General features: G+C 49.1%; 1 protein-coding gene across 1 annotated transcript; it reads left to right on the top strand.

Moving 5' to 3' along the window:
- The first annotated feature begins 10047 nt into the window (after window positions 1–10047).
- Window positions 10048–23664, top strand: NEK2 (NIMA related kinase 2). The gene is made up of 9 exons (XM_073671986.1): window positions 10048–10315; window positions 12632–12849; window positions 13089–13329; window positions 14001–14083; window positions 14362–14488; window positions 15912–16131; window positions 16607–16661; window positions 17530–17606; window positions 18511–23664. Exons 1-9 carry the CDS (start codon window positions 10220–10222, stop codon window positions 18729–18731), a joined length of 1338 nt encoding a protein of 445 aa, XP_073528087.1. The 5' UTR covers window positions 10048–10219; the 3' UTR covers window positions 18732–23664.
- The last annotated feature ends 1293 nt before the right edge of the window (window positions 23665–24957 follow it).

Raw genomic sequence — 24957 nt, forward strand, 5'->3', positions numbered from 1 at the left:
ACAGGATGGGATGTTCTTCACCATTTATCTCTTGAGACAGCACGGCTCCCAATCTGACTTCTGAAGCATCCTTCTGAAACCACAAATTTTTTGCTCAAGTCCGGTGCGACCCGGACTGGCTGTTTACATAGGGCCAGCTTCAGCTCTTGGAATGCCATCTCTGTCTCAGCAGTCCATTTGGCCATTGTCGTTTTGGTGCCTTTAAGGAGATCCGTCAGTGGTGCTGCAGTCATGGCGAAATTTGAGATTATCCGCCGGTAATATCCCACAATTCCAATAAACACCCTCACATGCTTCTTTGAAAGTGGTTGCGGCGACTTCTGGATTGTCTAGACCTTGTCTACTTGTGCCTTGATTTTGCCTCTCCCGACGATGTAGCCTAAGTACTTGGCCTCTTCCTTCCCCATGGCACATCATTTTGGATTTATGGTAAACCCCGCCTTTCTCAGAGCATTCAGAATCGCCTGTACCTTTGGAAGATGACTACTGCAGTCTGGGCTGAAGACCACAATGTCATCAAGATAGGCTGTGGCATACTTCTTATGTGGAGCTAGGATCCGATCTACGGCCCTCTGGATGGTGGCCGGGGCATCCTGTAGTCCGAAAGGCATTCTGCTATAATGAAAATACCCATTAGGTGTCGAGAAAGCCGTCTTCTCCTTGGTACTCTGGGACATGGGGATCTGCCAGTAGCCCTTCTTCAGGTAATGTACTTCGTAGGTCCAAGCCTCTCAATGAGTTCATAGGAGCGGGGCATCGGGTTTGTGTCAAATTTGGACACTTCATTCAGCCTGCGATAGTCATTGCAAAACTGCCACTCCCCATCGGGCTTTGGCATGAGGACGATGGGACTTGACTATCTGATTTTTGACTCATCTATCATGCCGAGGTCTAGCATTCTCTTCGCCTCATTTGAGATTACCTCACAGCTTGCTTTGGAAATCCTATATAGCTTAAGGTTCACCCTTATATGTGGCTCTGTCAGAACGTCATGTTCCACCACTTGCTTTAGTAAGTTCACATGGTATACTTGGGGAGGTTTCCTTCGCCCTGGCTGGTGGACCTTGTAATTAACCTCGCCCAGTTTTTTCACCACCTCATATGGCCTTACCACTTGGCCAGGAACTTGCTCTCGACCGTGGAGATAAGCATCAGTACGAGGTCCCCAGGCTGGAACTGTCTCAGCCTCGCTGATCCAACATGGTTGAGGGGGGACATAATAAATGTGTACAAATATGTTAGGGGACAGTATAGAGACCTTGCCCGGGATTTGTTCAAAAGGAGGGATATTACGGTAACAAGAGGGCACTCACTAAGACTGGAAGAGAAAAGGTTTCAGCACCAGCATAGGAAGGGGTTCTTTATGGTAAGAGCAGTGAGAATATGGAATTCACTGAGTGAGGAGACGGTAATGTCGGATTCACTACACCAGTTCAAGCGGGGACTGGATGCATTTCTAGATACCAGGCAGATTTCTGCATATACTTAAAAATAGAATAAAATAGTAGGTTGATACAGGGATTTATTCTGACTGCTGGTTTCAGAGTCGGGAGGGAATTTTTCCTCAGGTGAAGATTGGCTAAATCATTTGGGGTTTTTGCCCTCCTCTGGATCAACTTTAGCAACTACAGAACTTACAGGTCGAACTTGATGGACGCAAGTCTTTATTCGGCTTTACAAACTATGATACTATGAACTATGATACTATGATCAGTTATACACCCTTGCCTGTGCCTGGAGGATATGCGCCTTCATGATAGGCATCATTTTCGCCATTCTCCCCTGTATCTGGGCGACGTGCTCCATTGTGCTCCGGTGGGGTGTGACCTCAGCTTCCCAGGTTTCCTTAGCGATACCCAGGAGCCCTCGCGGATGTCGACCATACAGGAGCTTGAATGGAGAGATGTGTCACCCTGGCCTGGATGCCACAAAATGTAATAAAGCTGTGTCTGAGAGCAAGGGGGAGGTTCTCTAGTCAGGGGAACATTAGCATGCAGTACCTCCTGTCTCAGGCCAGTAGGGGGAGCAGGCTGCCCCTATAAAAACTGGTGCTGGGGGCAGGGTTAGTGAGAACTGGATGGCCTGTCTCAGCACTGAGACGTGTCCCAGAGAAGAGCAGGGACAGAAAGTTGTATTGCACCTAAGAGGAAGTGTGGCAGTAGGAGTGCCACAAGCCAGAGACAAGAGGCGAAATGAGCCTGTCTTGGCAGATAAAGGACTTACTTTACCAGACTTTGGTGTCTGAGGCTGGAAGGATTTCACATTCTCCACAGATAACCAGTCCGCAGGGAACTGTATATTCCTTGTCCTAAGAAGCCTGAAGGCCCTGCCACAACAGAAGGGACCAGCAAAGCCGTACAAGGCTGGGAGCAGAAAGGAACCCACGTCGCAGGTCATACAGGCGAGAATACACGGAGAGCTCGGAAGCGTGGGCTGTTATCCTATAAGGAGGAGATAGTCAGAAGGAGCGCAGAAAGCACGGTAGGCCTACACCCTCACCCTGACCAGGGCCAATCTCCCAATTGCTTTCAGACATCCAGGTCCCCTCCTAGCCGGGACTGTTTATGGGTCAGTTTACCTGTTTTAGTAAAGACCCTGGACTGCAACCTGTTGTCTGTGTGCTCCTTCGCGCCTCCAGCACTACCTGTACTGGGACTCTCACCACCATCACTCCCACCATCCATTATACTGCCCTGGGGCCTCACTCTTCCCGTGGGGAGTCATACTACCCTAGCTGCACACCTCATCAGCCCCAGCGGTCTGCATGCAGCGGCGGTTCCTAATAACCGCAATCCACGGGTGGCGTAGTCGGACATAATCAACAGCACATAACGGACTACCACTGGCCTGACCACCCTGAGCCATGGAACCGGGTTGCCACTACTACTCCCATCGTTCCCCTACTGCCCGGATCCGAGTGCCCCACGGCCCAGGGGGCGAGTCAGAGAAACCAGTGGAGGCTTGAGAAACTTCTCTGACAGAGAAGAGCAGGAATGGAAGCCGATAGTCCCAGTCTCAACCATCGTTCTCAATGACCATCTTGAGCATCGCCTTTAAAGGGGTATTCCCATCTCCAAGATCCTATCCCAATATGTAGTAGTTATAATAATAATATTAGCAAATACCTTCAATTAGAAATGTAGTATAGTATTTTTGATTCGCTATGCCACTTACCTCATGTGCAGGCAATACAGGACCTTAGGTATCCACGGTTACGACCACTAGCAGCTAGCTAGCTTACTGTCACTTTATCAGTGGACGTAACCATGGATACCTAAGGTCCTGTATTGCCTGTGTAGCACCCCGAGGGCTCGGCTGCTACAGGGGTATTGCACCTCGAACCAGAGGTGTGGTATTCCACCCCCGGGTAAGGATGGAGTGTGGACTAGAACTCAGTTAGCTGCATGCACCACACACACCCCATTTCCGAGGAACAGACCGACGGTACTCCCACTAGAAAGATGTGCAGGTACGACAGCTTCTGTTCCTGGCTGGAGTGGGGAGGGGGGGGAGGAATATCCCAGTGGTGTAGGAGCAGATGGGAGTGGGTTTCTGGGCATAGGAAGGAGCCCATTGGTTGCTAGTCACCTGGGCTCGGGTGTCAGAGGGAGTATAAAAGGTGGGCACCATCTTAGGAGTGAGTTCAGTCAGATAGAAGAAGAGTGAGAAGAGGAGTGACAGGGAGCAGCAGCCCTGTCTGGGTGCTGCCCCTGGAGGGAGCAAGAGTGAAGAAGAAAGGAACAAGAAGCAAGGAAAGAATGAAACATAAGGAAAGGCCCAGAGACATGAAGCAAGAAGGAACCCGAACACGCTAGGAGTCAGCGGGTGAAGGGTTGGCAGATCAGGGTACCGGATCCCAAACTGGTGGAGGCCACTTATCCTCAGCCAGGAACCGGAGGTCGTGGCCACGTCTTGGTGCGACCACTCACTACACCCACCACGAAGGCACGCCACATAGGGTCAGGGAGACCGGAGAAAGGTTTCGCCACCAGAAGGCCCGAGGAAGCTGGACATGGGTGGGTCCCTAGTGGGGACGGCCAGAGAAAGGAACGGGGAAAGGAGTTCAAGGTCACACTCTGGAACTGCCTGGGGGTTGGTCGAGCCCCGTACCTGGTGGACGCAGCATGGCTCGGGTCGTCATCACCTGCAGTACTGACGTTAATAACAACTGTGAGTAAAGCATTGAAAACTGCAATCAGTCTCTGTGTTCCATCGCACCACCAGCACCATAGGTACCGGGACGCTCTTACTATCACTCCCTTCACCCGCACCGGCTGCCCTGAGGCTATACCTCTCCCGTTGGGGGTTATACCACCATAGCTGCACATATATACCATCGGCCTCAGCGGACTGTTTTGCAGTGGCGGCCTTGCGACCGCAAATCAACGGGTGGCGTAGTCGGACACTAATACCATCATACCAATAACTGCCACTTAGTTTGACCACCCTGAGCGCGGACCGGGTCACCGCCACACGAAGACTACTACCCCCATCGGATCCGGCTCTGGGTATCCCCGCATGCGCAACGCAGCACAACATGGCCCAGGGGGTGAGTCAACTTTGGCGTAGTCGGCAGGATTTCGTGCCCGCAACCACCGGGTACTGCGTGCCTGAAAAAAGAGACTTTTATACTTACCTGTGGTGAAGTTTCCCGCCGTCCGGAGTCGTTTCCCGCCATCTGGAGCCGATTCCCGCCATCCGACGCCATCTTCTGCCTTCTTCCCGCCATCCGAGGAGCTTTCCCGCCATTGGACGCCATCTTGAGGACGCCGCGCGGGAAGAAGAGGGGCGTGGACTCCGAAAGCCCGCGAGAATTGAAGCCCCGCCTCACGTCCGGACGTTGCGTCGGGTCCTGGAGGGAGCCCAGCGACGCCGACGTCACAGGAGCGCGACGGAAGGTCCTCGACCCTGACGATCCACTGCGGAGCCGCGGCCTACGGAAGAGGATCATCGCAAGGTAGGCCACGGTCCACCAGGGGGGAGGAGGATGTCGGATACGGAGGAGAGCTTCACTGCCGCAGCCACCATCCAGCACCGCGTCCATCCCGAGAGGCAGCAGAAGCGGATCGGAGGCCGAGGACGACGCCGCGGGGGAGGCCGCAACGACAAGTAAGGGGGACGCCGTTACTCCGGGCCCTGAGGCCGCGGACCTGCCCCTACCTCCCGCCGTGGAACCCGAAGCTCTGGGTGCCGCGCCACCCGCCGTGCCTCCATCACCAGCAGTCAGCCCTCCAGCAGCAAGCTCTGCAGCGGAGCCTCGCCCTGGACCGTGCTCCCCAACATCGGGCACGATCAGAAAGTCACCGGCCAGGTTAAAAGGCCGAGTGCCTGCGGGCGCTGCACCCCAGCCGGGGCCCGCCAGGACCCCCCATACAGCTCACGGTCCCCGAGTCACCGGGACTGTTGTTAAGTTTCTCATGGCATGTGGCTGGGGCATCATCTAAGACCCGAAGACCATGAGCCAGGTGTTTGTAAACAGAAGCGATGTAGAGTCCCACCTACCGGAGGGGCACAGTGGACGGGACCTGGTGCCTGGAGATACCGTCACCTATACCAGGCATAAGGGAGTGAAGGGATGGTACGCCCTTCATGTCCACCGGGTCAAGGAGGAGGAGGAGTTATCGTACCAGGAGGAGAAGAAAGAGGGCCCGGACGGGTCTGAACCTGAGGAAGAGAAAGGAGCGTGTGGAGGACACCGTAAATCGTAAACGGTAAAAGAGGAGATGTAAATAGTTACCCGATCGGGTATAAGGACTGTTGTGGGACTGTTTCCACAAAGAGTGTGGTCCCCGTTGGGACAGAAAGAGAACTGTTGCCTGTTTTGCCCTAATCCCTAACCTGACCGAGGACTGAGAGCGGTCATCCTTTCCCTCTACCTGGCTGAGGACTGAGAGCGGCCGACCCTGTACTTAGTTGCGCTTCCTAAAGCGCCCCCTATTGGTTTTGTAAGAACCCTTCCCAATCTCAAGAAACAGTGACTGTTGCACTTTATCAGGTCGTGAGTTGCACAGCGGCCAGATCCCAAGAAGTCAAGAATGTTGAAAATGTTTTATATGAAAAATGTCTAAATGTGAAAGTTTTATAATGCTGCTAACAGTAACGATGCTGAAGTTTTGTATATCGTGTTTTCTACAAAAGAGTTCCCGTGGCATTAGCAAAAGCGTTGATATCCGTAACGTTAAGAGAAAGAAGAAAAGAGTACCTCCCATAAAGGGATGAGTTTTTGGTTAACGTCTTATATATGAGTGCACTTTAAAATTTTTGTAAGTTAGTAATTGTTTTGCTCTGTTTCAGCCCGAGGACGTGCTGTGGTTTACCAGGGGGGAATGTAGCACCCCGAGGGCTCGGCTGCTACAGGGGTATTGCACCTCGAACCAGAGGTGTGGTATTCCACCCCCGGGTAAGGATGGAGTGTGGACTAGAACTCAGTTAGCTGCATGCACCACACACACCCCATTTCCGAGGAACAGACCGACGGTACTCCCACTAGAAAGATGTGCAGGTACGACAGCTTCTGTTCCTGGCTGGAGTGGGGAGGGGGGGGAGGAATATCCCAGTGGTGTAGGAGCAGATGGGAGTGGGTTTCTGGGCATAGGAAGGAGCCCATTGGTTGCTAGTCACCTGGGCTCGGGTGTCAGAGGGAGTATAAAAGGTGGGCACCATCTTAGGAGTGAGTTCAGTCAGATAGAAGAAGAGTGAGAAGAGGAGTGACAGGGAGCAGCAGCCCTGTCTGGGTGCTGCCCCTGGAGGGAGCAAGAGTGAAGAAGAAAGGAACAAGAAGCAAGGAAAGAATGAAACATAAGGAAAGGCCCAGAGACATGAAGCAAGAAGGAACCCGAACACGCTAGGAGTCAGCGGGTGAAGGGTTGGCAGATCAGGGTACCGGATCCCAAACTGGTGGAGGCCACTTATCCTCAGCCAGGAACCGGAGGTCGTGGCCACGTCTTGGTGCGACCACTCACTACACCCACCACGAAGGCACGCCACATAGGGTCAGGGAGACCGGAGAAAGGTTTCGCCACCAGAAGGCCCGAGGAAGCTGGACATGGGTGGGTCCCTAGTGGGGACGGCCAGAGAAAGGAACGGGGAAAGGAGTTCAAGGTCACACTCTGGAACTGCCTGGGGGTTGGTCGAGCCCCGTACCTGGTGGACGCAGCATGGCTCGGGTCGTCATCACCTGCAGGACTGACGTTAATAACAACTGTGAGTAAAGCATTGAAAACTGCAATCAGTCTCTGTGTTCCATCGCACCACCAGCACCATAGGTACCGGGACGCTCTTACTATCACTCCCTTCACCCGCACCGGCTGCCCTGAGGCTATACCTCTCCCGTTGGGGGTTATACCACCATAGCTGCACATATATACCATCGGCCTCAGCGGACTGTTTTGCAGTGGCGGCCTTGCGACCGCAAATCAACGGGTGGCGTAGTCGGACACTAATACCATCATACCAATAACTGCCACTTAGTTTGACCACCCTGGGCGCGGACCGGGTCACCGCCACACAAAGACTACTACCCCCATCGGATCCGGCTCCGGGTATCCCCGCATGCGCAACGCAGCACAACATGGCCCAGGGGGTGAGTCACCTGCACATGAGGTAAGTGGCATAGCGAATCAAAAATACTATACTACATTTCTAATTGAAGGTATTTGCTAATATTATTATTATTACAACTACTACATATTGGGATAGGATCTTGGAGATGGGAATACCCCTTTAAGGTCTTATTGAAGCGCTCGACTAGGCCGTCCGTCTGTGGATGGTAGACGGATGTTCGCAGCTGGGCAATCTGGAGGACACAGCTCCTTCATCACATTTCTCATGAAGGGTGTCCCTTGGTCCATCAAGATCTCCTTTGTAAGGCACGTGCTAGAAAAAATATGTACAAGCTCTCGGGCTACACTCTTGGCAGATGAGTTCCTTAGTGGTACAGCCTCGGGGTAACGAGTCGCATAGTCCATGACCACCCGGGGGAACTACTATGTCCATGGCTATTCTCTCACATGGGAGCTCTATAACAGGTAATGGTACTAGGGGACTTCGGAAGTGAGAAAAGGGAGCAGTTATCTGGCAGGCGAGGCAGGACCTACAATAATTTAGGATCTCCCGGTAACATCCAGGCCAATAGAACCTCCACATTATCCTCTCCTGAGTTTTTTCTACACCCAGATGTCCCCCAGAACATGTGAATGGGCCATGCCTAAAACTCTCCGCCAATAGGGACCTGGAACCAACAGCTGTTCCACGATTTCTCCTCCCCTCAGTTTAGTCACCCGATACAATATGCAATATCTCCCCAATAATTGCAAAGTTGGACCCTAACCGACATAGTCACTCCCAGGCGTGCCAAGATTTAGGCCTTTAACTTGGTATATTCCTTGGCGTCCTGCAATGCTAAGTCATAATACGCCTTTTGGGTTTCGCCTGTCAAATATGGCGCCAGCACCTTCGCCCACTGCTCTGGTGGAAGTCTCTGCCGTCCGCCACCCTCTTGAAAGCCATGAGAAAAGCGTCCACACCATCCCTTTGGGTCATCTTCCGCATGGCCTGTCTTGCCACCTTCCTAGTACTGAGCCCTGAGGACCCCCGACAGTAAGAGGAGGGGGCCTAGGACGGAATCCTGAGGACCCCCGACAGTAAGAGGAGGGGGCCTAGTACTGAACCCCGAGGACCCCCGACAGTAAGAGGAGGGGGCCTAGCACTGAGCCCTGAGGACCCCCAACAGTAAGAAGAGGGGGTCTAGTACTGAGCCCCGAGGACCCCAGACAGTAAGAGGAGGGGGCCTAGTGCTGAGGCCCGAGGACCCCCGACAGTAAGAGGAGGGGGCCTAGTACTGAACCCCGAGGACCCCCGACACTAAGAGGAGGAGGCCTAGTACTGAGCCCTGAGGACCCCCAACAGTAAGAGGAGGGGGCCTAGTACTGAGCCCTGAGGACCCCCAATAGTAAGAGGAGGGGGCCTAGTACTGAGCCCTGAGGACCCCCGACAGTAAGAGGAGGGGGCCTAGGACAGAACCCTGAGGACCCCCGACAGTAAGAGGGGGCCTAGTACTGAACCCCGAGGACCCCCAACAGTAAGAGGAGGGGGTCTAGTACTGAGCCCCGAGGACCCCAGACAGTAAGAGGGGGCCTAGTACTGAGCCCCGAGGACCCCCGACAGTAAGAGGAGGGGGCCTAGTACTGAACCCCGAGGACCCCCGACACTAAGAGGAGGAGGCCTAGCACTGAGCCCTGAGGACCCCCAACAGTAAGAGGGAACCTAGTACTGAGCCCTGAGGACCCCCAATAGTAAGAGGAGGGGGCCTAGTACTGAGCCCCGAGGACCCCCGACAGTAAGAGGAGGCCTAGTACTGAGCCCTGAGGACCCCCGACAGTAAGAGGAGGCCTAGAACTGAGCCCCGAGGACCCCCGACAGTAAGAGGAGGAGGCCTAGAACTGAGCCCCGAGGACCCCCGACAGTAAGAGGAGGAGGCCTAGAACTGGGCCCCGAGGACCCCCGACAGTAAGAGGATATATATGTATATAAGTCTATGGTTGACCAGGAGATGTAAAAATTAAACTTAAAAAATGGCGCAATCGTTTTTTGTTACATTTGTATATTTTCCTGTTTTCAGCACATTTTATAGTAAAGTGAACAATGTAATTCAAAACTACAACTCGTCGCCTAAAAAAACAAGTTTTTCTACAGCTATGTCAAATGAGGAATATTAAAGTCAGGGCTCTTAGAGGAGGGGAAGGAAAAATACAAAGGAAAAACGAAAAATCGCTTAATTCTGCTCATGACTGGTGATTTTCTCTGTAGTTTTCCAGCCTGCTGTGCTCCTGCTGAGCTGCAGGTGGCGCTGTGACGGTACAGCTCAGCTCCTGTTACGCTACAGCAGCAGGTCACGTGACCTAAGGCCATCTTTTCAGTGCCCGCTCTGGATTCGCGCCGCGTCCGTCTCTAGGCAACCAGCCCTATAAGCCCCGCCCATTCCTTCCAACCACAACCTGGGCGGTCCCAATTCTGTGTTGATCGCAGCGACCAATCAGCAAGTGAGATGTCAAGAGCCGTTAGCCAATCAAGCTTAAGTCTGCGACTAATGGACGCGCAGGACGCTGGGAAGGCACGACGTTTAAACCGTTTCTAGTGTTCTGTGTGTGTGGAGTCGGCTGCGTCTCCGGAGCCTGAGCAGTGGGAGGGAGTGTACGGCGAGCCGGAGGGGGACATCAGCATGCCGTCCAGGGTGGAGGACTACGAGGTGCTGTACACGATCGGCTCCGGCTCCTATGGGAAGTGTCAGAAGATCCGCAGGAAAGCCGATGGCAAGGTAGAGCGGATCGGGGGACTGCTGCAGCCACAAGGGGGCGCTGGAGCGATGTGTGACCACCTGCACATCCTGAGTGACGGTCGCTCCCGTACAGTCAGTGCTGGAGGCTGTGAGTGACACCAGAGATTGGTTAGTTACCAATAACGACCCACCTGGTGCCTGCTCCCACTCCTTAACCCCTTCCAACCTGGGAGGCTTTTAATTTTTCTGCTTTCTATAATTAAAATCCATCTGTCTGTCAGTGGCCTCTAAATGGTTAAACAGCAGTGATTGGGGCCGGCTGCATTCCTTGTTAGTCGCGGTTACTGGCCAATAGGGTGACTGGTACCTGCCCTGGGGCCACATATGTGTGCTCTGACAGCAATGTACATGTCAGGGGGTCTCTGATCGCCTGCATTGTGTCTGACGGGGGCTGGAGTCTCCGCTGCACAATGTGACCGGTGTCTACAGCGCTGCAAAGCCTTCATCAGTGTTCAGATTACTATTCCGGAGCTCTGACCCCAATCTAATGCCTCCTAATGTGACCCTCCTCTCCTCCCCTGGGCGGCACAGGCTGCACAATGCCCTGACCCCTGCAATACTGAGGTCTTGTTGGCCAATACAATGCACCATGGCGCTCACCTGGAGATCTGCGGATCTGCTACAGTCCGGCACGTGTCGTACAATTCCTCCCCCTCTCTCAAAGAATGACAATTACTGCAATGCAAATAATCGTAGCATTTCTTCAATGCTGCAGATCTTGTTTCCACAGTGGATGAGTCTGTATACCCTCAACACTTCTTACAAGGGGGGGGGGGACCCAAACCCCCGGGTGTGTAACATGCACTATTGTGATATCTACACGTGACACTTATAGGAGCTTTTCACATCTTCTTCTAATTCTGTCCTTTTTGCCCAGAAGAGGATTTGTGATGTCAGACTCTGACTTGGTGGGGGCTGGGGTCACAGTCTCCAGTATAGGTGTTGGATGAGGTTGGGGTCCGGGCTCTGTGCAGCTGCTCATGTTCTTCCACCAAACTGACTCGGCCAGTAATGTCTGTGGAGTTAATGGCGCTATATGAGAATAAATAAACTATGTCTGTTTGGAGCTTGGGTGCTGTGCACAGTCATGGGGAACAGAAAGAGGTCTTCTCCAAACTGTCACCACAAAGCTGAAAGCTACAATTGTCCAAAATGCCTTGTGCTGAAGAATTAAGAGTTCCCTTCACGGGAACTAAGAGGCCGAAACCAACTCCTGATAACAGCCCATAGCATTATCTTCCTCCACCATCTGTACAGTGGGCACAATGCAGTCAGGGGGTAACATTCTCCTGACCTTCACCAAACCCAGACTGGTCCATCAGACGCCAGATAGAGGAGTGCGATCCGTCACTGCACAGAACACATCTCCTCCAGAGTCCAGTGGTGGCGGCTTTACACCACTCCATCCGCCACTCGGCATTGTGCTTGGTGATGTACGGCTGCATGCAGCTGCTCGGCCATGAAGCTCCCGGTGGGCGCACAGTGTTTGTGCTGACGTTGGTGCCAGCTGAGGATTGGGGCTGGATGTTGTATATCTGGCAATGGGACTGAGGAAAAACAAAACAAACTCAGTATAAATTGAGATGAGACATTTGAAGACACAGTAAACTTCTCACAGCAGCTCCTGTCTGATCGCTTTGTGTCTTGGCATCGGTGGCTCGGACTTTCCTTCAGAACAGGACACACAAGTCTTGTGTCAGCTGCTGCAGACCCCACACCCCATAGTGCTGGCAGACCCCATGCCGATCCTCCAGTGTCTGCCCGGCCTAACTATTGTGGTGTTGCAGCACAGCCCCTCTACGTGATCTCCTGCAGTTAGGGAAATCTCGCTTTATTATAGACTCTCATTTATAACAATACTAATATACAGAAAAAAGGGCTTTAACACTCTTACCCTCCAGCGACTTCAGTCCGTCCAGGAACACGCAATCAAGCGTTCTGCCAGCACTAGGATACAGAGGTATAGGAGAAATAGATCCTGCTCACCAAAATTTTAATCTTTTTTTTTTTTTTTTTTTTTTTTTTTTTTAAAATCCATCTTGATTGTTTACACTATCAAAAATCCATATCTGGAATTATGGAAACATGGGATACAATGCTGATTTATCATACGCGTTTCAAACAGCACTTGTTCTTAAACTATAAACATTGGTAACCCCTGTTTCCCAAATTCTAGATATGGATTTTTGATAGTGTAAACAATCAAGATGGATTTTTTTGAATTTTAATTTTTGGACGTTTGGTGAGCTGGATCTATTTCTCCTTTAACAATACTAATCCATATCCGTCTTGCAGGTGCTTGTGTGGAAAGAGCTGGACTACGGCACCATGAGCGAGTCCGAGAAGCAGATGCTGGTGTCCGAAGTGAACTTGTTACGGGAACTGAAACACCCCAATATTGTGCGCTACTATGACCGTATAATAGACCGCAGCAATACTACCCTGTACATCGTGATGGAGTACTGCGAGGGGGGAGACCTGGCCAGCCTGATCGCCAAGTGCACCAAGGACAGGTAAGCGCCGGTCTCCGTACTACGGGCAGGTGCTGGATCCCGTATTGTACCTATATACTAATGGATCCCGGCGTCTGATCTGCAGGCAGCAGTTATAGATCAGGAGGGGACTGGTCTCAGCCTGTCCTGCCCTGTAACATGAGATTGGACGCCATTTTCCTCCCTTTTATGTATGCTCCTGTCCACGTCATGCCTGCATTTAGTGACGTTCTTGCCTTCGTATCTCTTGCTCCCCTCAGGCAATACTTAGAAGAAGACTTCATACTGCGAGTATTCGCCCAGGTTGCGTTGGCCCTAAAAGACTGTCACAAGCGGAGCGATGGCGGCCATACTGTTCTCCACCGGGACCTGAAACCTGCCAATATATTCCTCGATGCCAAGAAGAACGTCAAACTTGGCGACTTTGGTTTGGCCAGGATATTGCACCATGATACCAGTTTTGCAAAAACCTTTGTTGGCACGCCGTATTACATGTCTCCTGTAAGTACTATATATATCTGTATCATCGGATGCGTGCTGGTCATTGACCCAATCAGTCGTGTGATTAATCTTACCAGACAGTCCATGAGTTCTGGAGCAGAATCCAGCACACGGCTGGTTGATATCTTACAAATCTGCTCCACGTGCTGGGAACATCATGCGGAAAATTTAACTTATGGACTTTTAAATCCGTTTCTGTGCAGATTTCAGCATCGTACACAATGGGAGGTCGCATTCATGGTGAATTTTGCACATTTTCTTGTTTTTCTAAAGTTGTTAATATCAGATTATTGGGGGGATCACACTTGATCAGCTGATAGAAGCCTTGAATGGAGCCAAACAGTACAGCGCCACATAGTGTCATGGCTGTTACTGCAACTTGGTTCCTATTGAAGTGAATGGGACCTGAGCTTCAGAATCCAGGAAAAGCTGCTACACTGTGTACAGAGCTGTTCAGTCTTCAAGGTTGTGGATATTGGAGCCCCATGATCTGATATTGGGCTAATCTTATAGTAAGACTGGAAAACCCCTCTAAATCTGGTCATGGTACACCACAATCAACAAGTCCTGCTCTATAAATCAGTTTCTCTCTCTTCTCATTATAACTGAGCAGTAGGAACCATTTCTTGGTGCCGGCATTGACTTTGGTTCCTTGACCTTGTGTCGTCTAGGAGCAGATGAACAGAATGTCCTACAATGAGAAGTCTGACATCTGGTCGCTGGGCTGCCTGCTGTATGAGCTGTGCGCTCTGTCGTAAGTATCGCCTCCTCTTACTTCAAGAGCAACCTAATTTTTAAGTGTTTTTTTTATATAATTTGCACTTCATTAAAGGGGCTGTCCAGAGAATGTCCCCTTATTACGGGGAAAAAAGGAAAAGGGCGTCTCTGCTGGTCGTGGTGGTGACTTTACTGTGTTTGGAGGGGCTATAAAGCACATAATGTCCTAACTGGTCTTCAGGAGACCACCACTTTCTAACCATAGCTAATTGTACTATACCAATATGGAATCTTATTGTTTTTTTTTTTCTTAAGGCCTCCATTTACTGCCTTTAACCAAAAAGAGTTGGCAGAAAAAATAAGAATAGGGAAATTTCGGAGAATCCCCTATCGATATTCGGAAGAACTGAACCAAGCTCTTACGAAAATGCTAAATCTCAAGGTATATTTCTGTATAGTTGTAGTTAAATAATAATGACCTTTTTGCAGAAGCGGGGTGGATGCAGCTGCCTGTGATGAACTGTATACCAACACCCAGGGCTCCATTATACACAGGCCTAATTTAAAGCCCAGAGAACCTCTTCCAGTGGTAGAAAGTGCTGTGGTCCCCAAGCTTCTATGCAGGCCTCAGTAACATTGAGCAAGAAGATGCCACCTGCTGGCCATATTATATAAAGGGATCTTCCGATCTCGAGGGATACGGTCACATAAACTTATTTTTGGTCCCAGCGCCATCCACGTATAATCTACTTACTTGCCAATTCTTCGGGTCCACTATGGAGTCGTTGCTGCTGCTCCCAGTGTCCGATATAGAGCAGATGTCGCCTCAACAGCACAGGGCATCCTGTTTACACGGACATTAGCTGCTGAGCTCCCTGGTTGGCTGTTGTGATACATATGGTGAGTAATGTGCAGTTTGTTTTATAACTGTGCCTGGGGACTAATGTCTTCTGAAAAGGGACAACCTATTTCAAGGGGTATTTTGATCTTAAATTGCTTTATTTAAACAGCATGAAAATAAGCAAGTTTGCGATTGACTTGCTCTTTCGATCTACTCTCATTTTCCTGCAATGAAAGCTTTTATCTGTTATGGTGTACAGCTAGTTTCCATCGACCCTGGCTGAAAGTGCACAGTAGTTAACGCCTGATGGGGGGTTAACTCCTGACATCCCAGCCACTTCTGCGCAGCAGTTATCTGCTCAATCCACCCTCTTGGCTCCTGACAAGCTTCTATTGTAAAATCACCAGCCCCTACCATGGGCATCTTTAAGAGCAGTTCTCCTAATCACGGCTGAGCCATGTACTTGTTCATATGCCCTGTTATCTCTGTGTAAATCCAGCGATAACAATGTCGACCCAGAACATATTGCTGATGGCTGAATGTGTTACAGCAGAACTTGTGCTGAGTTTTATAGTTCCACTACTCACCAGAAATGTCACTCAGAGGAGAGCCCACCCACCAGGAAGTGAAGAGACTGCAGAGCTCTGGGCAGCTCAAGAGGCGACATGAGCATAATCTTCTTATATGACCTGGTCTAACTGCAGATTTCAGCACAGCCGGGTGGCCAGGGAGTGCTGCTGATTTGATTTCGACACCCCCCCCCCCCCCTTCATTTTCAGGATTAGTGGGGGGGAGGGGGGGGGGCAGGAATATCAAATTCTCAAAGTGGTGGCAATTATCTTCTAAAATTAATTTTTCAGTGGTAGATCTGGGCCAGAGTACAATGAGGGAGGTTGTGGCTGAGCTATGTAGTTAGCTGCGACATTAAATGTCACGAGGGTCCCTTGATGGAGCACTACATAGGCTGCCCACCAGGCTCACCTTGCAGGTTTGCGTTCTGTGGATTGATTGCTTTTTCTTCTAGGATTACTTGAGACCTTCCATTGAGGAGATATTGCAGCATTCGCTACTTTCAGAGTGGATTGCAGAAGAACAAGACAGAATATCTGAGAAACGTATTCGTCGATCTGCTGAAAAAGAACGACTTCTGCAGCCGGATCCGGTCCCCGGTGAGGTACGGTTAAAGGAACAGCAGCTGCTGGCACGAGAGAAGGCGCTAAAGGAGCGAGAAGAACGGCTAGAGCGTAAGCGGGCTCTAATATTTGCTGGTTTGTAATGCAGATTCCTCCCACTGCTGAATGATTGACTGCGATATCAATCCACAAAGTCCACAGTTGATCATCCACTCGGCGATGTCAACTTCCGTTAATGCCTTTGGTCCGGTGTGGGGAGCAGGATCTTGGGGACTATGGTCGTGATCAGTAGGGGTCTGCACTAGACTCTCCAGTGACCCAACACTTAACAGTCTTTCCCTACCCTAAGGATTTGAGTTGTGGTAACGCTCATAGGCCAGTGTTTATCGGTATAATTTTCGTCACCTATGCAGTGGTGCATACTGGATACTTTCCCATAATGTTCCTACCCATAACATTATACCCAATGTAATGGATAACTGGTGTATGTGGGGATTACGATCTGGAGTTCTGTCTATTCTAGTACCGAGAGATTTGGTCATATGAATTTATAGCATGATATTTATAGCAGTATCTTATTTTCTAGAACGAGAAAGAGAACTGTGTGTCCGGGAGAGACTCGCAGAAGATAAACTATCAAGGTAAATCAATAGCTCTTTAGAAGGTCGGTCACTTGAAATCCCTTTAAACTAAGGTACTGAAAAATGTAGTCTCAAAAAATACAGAAAACCTTTCTTGTATAGTCTCAACATGTACTGCCACGCTGTACCGATATTGTGGCTTCCTCCATCCAGTCTTTGTCCCTAAATAGGGCTCGTAATTGTGCCTCCCAGATTCAGAGGGATGGACGCAGACTTGGAGCTGTTCTGAGAGGTTCTCTCTCAACTATATCTGTGTCTCAAGCTATTATGATACTGGCGTAGTACTACTGGAAACCAGTTGCCGAACGAGCGCAAGCAGGAACAGCAAGCGATAGAAGTTCTTGCAGTTTGGGGGGGAGGAGGAGGAGAGAAGAGTGTTAGCTCACACCTGTCTACGGATTGTTTCCTATCTAGCTAGACACAATACTCAAGCAATGAGTGAGAGATCCATGTGGCTTTAAGTAGGCCCAAACAGGAACAAAGATGGATCCCGTAGGTTCAGAATCTGCCATCTTAGTAATTGCAGAACACAACAGCAGCCTCCAGTGGTAAGGAGTAGGATTGCAGAACAATAGCAGCCACTAGTAGTCAAACTGTAGAAGGACAACTGGAATCCTGGCACAAGCACACAATGCTCCCTCGTTCATCGCTGCTGACTGAGGCTCGGCACAGAAGGTGCAATATGCCACGGAGGGAGCAACTGCCCTGTGCGCTGAGTAAATGTGCATGCAATGCATCTGTCTGGTGCATATAAAGTGGAGAAATTCACCAATTTACATAGAACATCATAAGCAAATCTCATCTAGAGTATGGTGTAGGGACGTCCGGTCAGCAGATTTTGACCTGCTGCTTCTTTTCCTTTTTTCAGGGCAGAGAACTTGATGAAGAACTTCAACCCCCTCAAGGAGCCGCGGCTTTATGGTGCTGATCTGGACAGTGGTCTAGGTATGAAAGCCAACCGGAAACCTCTAGAAGCTTTTTATTGATTGGCAGAACTATCCAGTGTAGTCGCCTTTCTTTTTTTTTTAATCTTTCATATCAGGACCTGAGCCTTGTCTGATTCATCGTGTTCTTAGGTTTAATAAATTATTTTTGCAGAATGTCTGTTCTTCTTGGCAATTGTGCCTATTACACTTAGCTTTCTACACATCGTATGGTGCAAGTAGAAGAAAAATGCAGCTGCAAAATTTTACATTCTGTGCCCCTAATCATGGGTTTTAGAGACCGGTACCGCCCAGTGTCTAGCAATTTACCATCTTCTGTAATAGGCAAAAATATCTGCTGGTGTTACCATAATCTCAGGCAGCAGAGAACAAAACCCTAACCTACTCATTTACAGCAGGGATTAGCTTATATATTCCCGCATAGGACTAACTTGCTACAGATCTTCCAAGGGCGATTATAAATTATATTTTATAATCTGGGCCACATATGCTACACTAACCCGGCTGGATGTAAACCAAAGAAAAATTACTTTCACTGTAAGACATGGTGAAGAATTAGTTGCAGAATTATTCTTTATACTGTGATTAGTAACGTTCCACTTCCATCCTAAAAGGATGGTTTAATGACCTCAGAAATGAAGGTGTCGGTGTTGTAGGAGTTGGTCCAGTACATCCCTCTTCGTACTTGTGCCGTATGCTGCCATTAAAAGTGGTGGAATTACAGATTTTATTTGAGATCTTTGGCTTTTTTTTTTTTTAATCTTTTGCTGCAGTTAATGTTCTAAATAACACTAGAAAAGAAACCCAAACCTCTACTAATACATGTAGATAGATGTGTTTTGTAGTTGAGATCGATATATTCTCAATAACAGAATTGCTCATGTTTTGCCTCTTATCCTTTGCAGATCCTTCCTTGGAGTCATCGTCTTCTATATGCAATAGACAGATCGTCCGCTTTGGTACCGAAAGTAAAGAGAACCGTGCTGGGAGCAAACATCCGCACACCCAAGAAAAGTGCACGGAGCTAAAACAGCGGCTACAGGCGGCCAACGTGCGAGCGCAGGCTCTGTGTGAGCTGGAAAAGAACTTTCAGCTGAAAAGCCGCCAGCTGCTGGGAATGCGCTGATGGTGTCGCTGCCAGCTGCTGGGAATGCGCTGATGGTGTCGCTGCCAGCTGCTGGGAATGCGCTGATGGTGTCGCCGCCAGTTGGAGCAAATGGCTTGTTGCCTCTTTATTCTGCACAGATGAGGAGTCTGTGTGCTACCTAACTTATTTTTATAGATTTAATATATACAGTAGCTGGTTGTTACTGTAGTTTGCATGGCGTCAGGTATATGGTCTGTATGTGAGTTGTTTGTAGCTGACACAGAATATTTTTTTTGTTTAAGTCAAATCATTATGTTCAAGCTGTAACGCTCATTTCTTTAGTGGCCGCTACCACATTTGGTAATGTTTCCAGATTTTTTGCATCCTGGATATTCTCTTAAACGGTCTGCCGTACAAGTACGGTTTTGGGCATTTCCCTTTTAGGCTATTGTTTCACCAGAGTTTCTCCTTCCACTGTACAAGGACAAAATTAACCCCTTTTTCATTGTAAGTCAATGTTTTTTTTTTTTTAGATCGCACATGGCCACCTTCTCTCAACTGGTGTTAAAAGGAGCAGCTTCTTAAGGCCCCCCATGCACATTAAACTAATGTTGGCCAAACCTGTCTATCGATGGGTACGGTAGACAGTCTAATGTGTATGGGGGTGCTGACCACCCCATGGCCAGGGGAGATGTTGATCATGCATGGCTGATTTTGGCCTGCCTAGTGCATTGTAATCCCAGTGATAAATTGCCGGCGACCACGTTGGCTTTCTCCTAGAGAATTGAGCGCTCCTGTGTATGGGAGAGGCGGCTGAGATTGCTGTCAGCCAAAGCATCCAATGTGTAGGGCCAACCTTGGGACAAGGGTTGTCGATCCAGAAGTGAGCAGGGCCGGGCAACTCCTTTAACTACACATCCCTCTTGTCTCAGCCCCGATCATAGGGTGTAGTAAAATTTAGGCCTCCCCAACGATCACTTGTGGGCCAAACGTCACCGTAGGGCACATAATGAACCATTTCTGTTCATTAATGGAGGCCGAGCTCATATGACACTGATAGGCACTGGTCTTATGTAGGGCTGTGTCTTACCTGAGAGAGATAATAGATATATATATATCTATTTCACAGTGTGTGGCTTCCTAGAAATTGTTCCTCTGCACTAAATGGCCACATTTTATTACTCATGCGCTAATGACATTTATAGATCGTGTCACTTCCCTGATATCAGTATGAGCCGGTGCTCATAAACCTCCGGAATAATTTCATTAATGAAGTCATTTATGGCTTATAAGTTAGGAACATATCTAATCTCTGTTCATATCGCCGATGGTGCAGGGTCATTGAGGGAATGAGCGCTAATCTGTGAGCCTCAGCAGGTCTCCTTTATTTCTATGGCTGCAGGAAGGCCATAATAATTCCTTGTATCATATACAATGCAACCTGCTGACCCCAGAAACAGCTCAGAGGGGCAACAAGATCATCTTTACATGTCTATCCAGAGAGATCCTGTGGGTTTTTCTGTAGTATCCTGTGCGTAATGGATTTTTTTGATCTTTTTTTTTTTCTCTTGTACTTGTTGCTGGTTATTTTATTTTTTTTCCAAATTCTTCACAATGTCACATGTGGGTTGATGAATTTTGTGCAAAATCAAAACCTTCACCAGTGTCCAGCACATGCCCAGGCGCAGGCCCGGGAAAGCGGAGTGTCCAGCACATGCCCAGGCGCAGGCCCGGGAAAGCGGAGTGTCCAGCACATGCCCAGGCGCAGGCCCGGGAAAGCGGAGTGTCCAGCACATGCCCAGGTGCAGGCCTGGGAAAGCGGAGTGTCCTGCACACATGCCCAGGTGCACGCCCGGGGAGGCAGGGCGTCCCGCGCAGGCCCGGGAAAGCGGAGTGTCCAGCACATGCCCAGGCGCAGGCCCGGGAAAGCGGAGTGTCCAGCACATGCCCAGGTGCAGGCCTGGGAAAGCGGAGTGTCCTGCACACATGCCCAGGTGCACGCCCGGGGAGGCAGGGCGTCCCGCGCAGGCCCGGGAAAGCGGAGTGTCCCGCACATGCCCAGGCGCAGGCCCGGGAAAGCGGTGTGTCCAGCACATGCCCAGGCGCAGGCCCGGGAAAGCGGTGTGTCCAGCACATGCCCAGGCGCAGGCCCGGGAAAGCGGAGTGTCCTGCACACATGCCCAGGTGCACGCCCGGGGAGGCAGGGCGTCCCGTGCAGGCCCGGGAAAGCGGAGTGTCCCGCACAGGCCCGGGAAAGCGGAGTGTCCCGCACATGCCCAGGCGCAGGCCCGGGAAAGCGGAGTGTCCAGCACATGCCCAGGCGCAGGCCTGGGAAAGCGGAGTGTCCTGCACACATGCCCAGGTGCACGCCCGGGGAGGCAGGGCGTCCCGCGCAGGCCCGGGAAAGCGGAGTGTCCCGCACATGCCCAGGCGCAGGCCCGGGAAAGCGGAGTGTCCCGCACATGCCCGGGAAAGCGGAGTGTCCCGCGCAGGCCTGGGGAGGTGGGGTGTCTTGCGCACGCCCCATATTTGCAAGGTTTACGTGATGGGAGGCAGGACTAGTCCAGGGAAATTAACGCCCCGCTGGACTAGTCCTGAGCCATTTCCATAATGTAAACGCAGAATAAAACTTAATTCAAGAGTAGAGGGAGATTGTAAAGTCACAAGAAGGAAATAGAATACGGACATAGTGTGGAGCACAGACGGTGCTGGTCTCCCATGTGCCAGGGCAGCTGACATTCGAGGAGAACTTGCAGCAGAATGACTGTCTCTGCCTCTCGCTCCTCCTCTCCCTTCATAGAACTTCATGATCACCAACTGTCATCTCCATCATAGAAAAGTCTGAATTCACTGAAGACCCATTTTACCCCTGAATTGAGAGTGAGAGATCAGTCCCGGAGGAGAGAGAAGCAGATTTCTCTGATAAGCTATATTATGAAGGTTCTTATTTTCATGTGTGCTATTAATTTGGGAAATAAAAATTGAAGCGACGGTTACGCTTTAAGCGAACAGAGGATAATCGTCTTGATTTCCTAAGTAAATTGTCTTGTAAGTTATGACATGTCTCGAGGAGGACTCAAGTTTTGGCTTAGGCCTATGTTCACACATTCAGTATTTCTAACACATCAACTTCAAGAACTGATTGTTTACTTGGTACCTGATCTATTCCACCGCTAACAGGAGCCATTGTCCCCTGATGGTCAAAGTTCTCTGATTTCAATGGGATCAGCCAACCATTTAATATATACTCTATAGCTGGGCACCCGAGGTTGTCATCTTCAGCCCATGGGGAACCAGAATTCCAAGACATCCTCGGGACAGCAGAAAGCAGGAGGAGTGCACCAGCACCCCTTAATGACATCATGTCGGGGCTCCTTATTTAGGCGTTGAGGCGGCTCTTTCCCGCGCTGCTGGATTGCTGGATGTAGGTGAATATGAAGGATGATTTCCCCTCCTGCTATTGACCATACGTGCCATAGATGGTTATTTGATGGAAGGGGGCGCGCTCTTTAAGTCTATCGGTACCCTGTGATTCTGGTACCTGTCATGGCCACCCGAGGCAAAGTGTCAGATCTAATATCTGTGGGATATTAAATTAGCGATCAGGCAAATAAAAATTAAAGTCCCATATAAGGACTAAGTAAAAATGAAAAAAAAAAAAAGGTAAAAATTCAAAATAAAGTTTGAAGAAAAAATATTTCACGGCTAAAAGTGCCGGTTTATGTAAATATGAATGTAAAAAAAAAAGTACACGTTTGGTATCGCAACAACTGAAGCTACAAAACGACTATAACCCAGATATAATGAACACTAAAAAAAAATGACAAAAATTGAGCTTTTTTATTCTACTGACACACAAAACAAATGGAATAAAAAGTTGTATAAAAAAAAAAAAAAAATCACAGAAAATGTCATCTCATCCCACAAAGAATGCGGCTTATCAGCGTCAATTGTTTTCTATGTGCGGCCCATTTACCCGGTGGAGTTTGAAACCCCCGGGCGGAGGGCTCTAAAGTGCGCCTTTACCAGGTCATCATCATACTGTAGTGAATTGTCAACATTATTATTAGATTATCTTCTGAATACATCATAAAGAACAACTAATGAAACAATACCGGAACCAGTGCGGATTTTAGGGAGATCCCATTACTAGTGAATTAAATAAGTTTGCATTTGACTCGCAGAGACGTCTCCATAGGGGTCTGCCAAACGCCAGGACGGTGGCATAACCCCGTGTCAACCAGAAACTATCAGGAGTGTCGTCTCAGATTTCCAGCTTGTGTCTTCATTTTATTTTATCAAGCAGTTTTTACTCTTACTGTGCGCTATAGGGCAGGTCTATGGCTGACCCCAGTGTAGGACGTGTTTGCTGACTGGTGACATTTCCAGGGCACGCTGACTGCTTATCTTTAGTGCCTGAAGGAACATTGATCAGTAAATCCTGGATCGCACCACGCAAGGTTGGAGGCCTGATACTGAGATTAGATAGAACATTCATAAAACTTCAACTTCATATGAAATAGCGGGGAGGAAAATGATACCGCTATAGAGTCATTAATCTAAGCAGTGCTGTGTAGTGAACAGAATCGAGCTCTGACCTGTCATCCATGTGCTCAGTGTCAGGATGGTTTGGGAAAGGCCCACCAGTAACGTTGACTCTGGGAGCCCACTGTTCAGCTGCCTGCAAAAATGATCTGACCCTAGTACACAAATGTACTTGTGTTTCTATGTAATATTAAATTGGTTAGCTTGTTTACTGAATGATTAGACTGCACTTGATTCACTATTGACAGATAAACTATCATCGGTTCATCAGCACTCCTTCAGAGGGGCCCACCGGAGGACTCTCCTGTCCCACAGTGGGCCAGTCCGAGCCTGCATGTGCTTCACAAGTGCATCTGCAGCTATGGATGACAAATACAAATCTCTTGTGCCAGGGAGCATGCTGGAGCACCTTTTCTTAGAATGCAGTTTTGTGTTGTACCTCGGTTATTCCTCTTGGAAATGTGACTTGAGGATTTGGGCTAGAACATTTTTTTTTCCTGATCGTTGATCTGTGTAACATGGAAGTCATTGGCTGACGAACAAAAATAAAAAATACTAGTTTTATGCCCTCGTCAATGAAGCATGTTCCTTCTAATTTCACACAATCAATGCTGAAACGTCCTATCGACCAGGGGAATGATGATGCTCAGTTGTCACTATACATACAATTCCAGGAAGAATAACAAAGGAACATTGCAATGCACAAGTTCTTGAAAAAGATGCTTCAGCATAATTTAACATTGATAAATCTTTCAATATTTCCTGCTTTACATGTTTCCTTGTGGAGCTGTACATTTGGCAAGAATAATGATGGATTGTCATGAATCAATGCCTTGTAGTCCGGAAGTGTTTGTAAGTAGGCAGACCGGCACTTTTGGCGTCCAAAGATCCATACACTATATTCAACCAGTCGGTGTAGTACAGGAGTTTCCCTGTCTGAGAAGATATGAAGGAATCAGAGAGGCTCAGACAGGGAAAGTCCCGTACACCAATTGGTTGAATATAGTGTATGGATCTTTGCTGAGCAGCAGGTGAAAGCAGCTTCGAAAAAAGCATGAACTGAGCATGTAAAACAGCACTGCAGCATAATGTATTGGAGACAGGGAAGTAAAATAAAGGCAATGAAATTACTAAAAATCACACCTAAGCAATAACTGGACCATAAATAAAAAAAATATAGATTAGTTACTCTTTAAGGGGGCAGCCCATTATTAGAAAAAGGGGTCTGGAAAAGAAATAGATGATCTTTCCTGATCCTGGATCAGCCTGGTCATTCCATATTTTATTGCCAACTAGGAAGATGTAAACAGTCGGCCTTGGATTTATCAGTTTCAACATGACACATGCTGATAAAAACAGAGATATTCTTTGTGCACAGAACAATCGTGATAACGATCGTTCTGTGTACATCGAAAAGCAGTCGGCCTGGCTAAACAGGTGGTCGTTTAACAGCTGCGATCGACCTTTCAAAAATCCAGCTGAACCTCCATACCTGTCAGCCCAAAGCCTCTCACAACCTTAATTTTTCAGCAATAATAGGGCATGGCTGGCACCACCACCCTAAACCTGCCAGGGCCGCTATCTGCTCTGTGTCTATTGTTTAATCCGCCAGGATTATGAAATTATAAAATGAAGGCTTGGAAGATTTACAGAATCTTTCATGGGTATTAAACATGTCGGCTATAGCACCAGCTGGTCGTGTAATGCCGTTAGAATGAAA

The sequence above is a fragment of the Phyllobates terribilis genome, unplaced genomic scaffold (assembly GCF_046119375.1).
Source record: "Phyllobates terribilis strain yellow unplaced genomic scaffold, ASM4611937v1 Scaffold_3__8_contigs__length_932513732, whole genome shotgun sequence".
NCBI lineage: Eukaryota > Metazoa > Chordata > Amphibia > Anura > Dendrobatidae > Phyllobates > Phyllobates terribilis.

Coding starts and splice junctions, on each gene's coding strand:
- NEK2 (XM_073671986.1), top strand. CDS start 10,220: ATGCCGTCCAGGGTGGAGGACTACGAGGTGCTGTACACGATCGGCTCC. Junction 10,316..12,631: donor GCAGGAAAGCCGATGGCAAG/GTAGAGCGGATC, acceptor TCCGTCTTGCAG/GTGCTTGTGTGGAAAGAGCT. Junction 17,607..18,510: donor TGATCTGGACAGTGGTCTAG/GTATGAAAGCCA, acceptor TATCCTTTGCAG/ATCCTTCCTTGGAGTCATCG.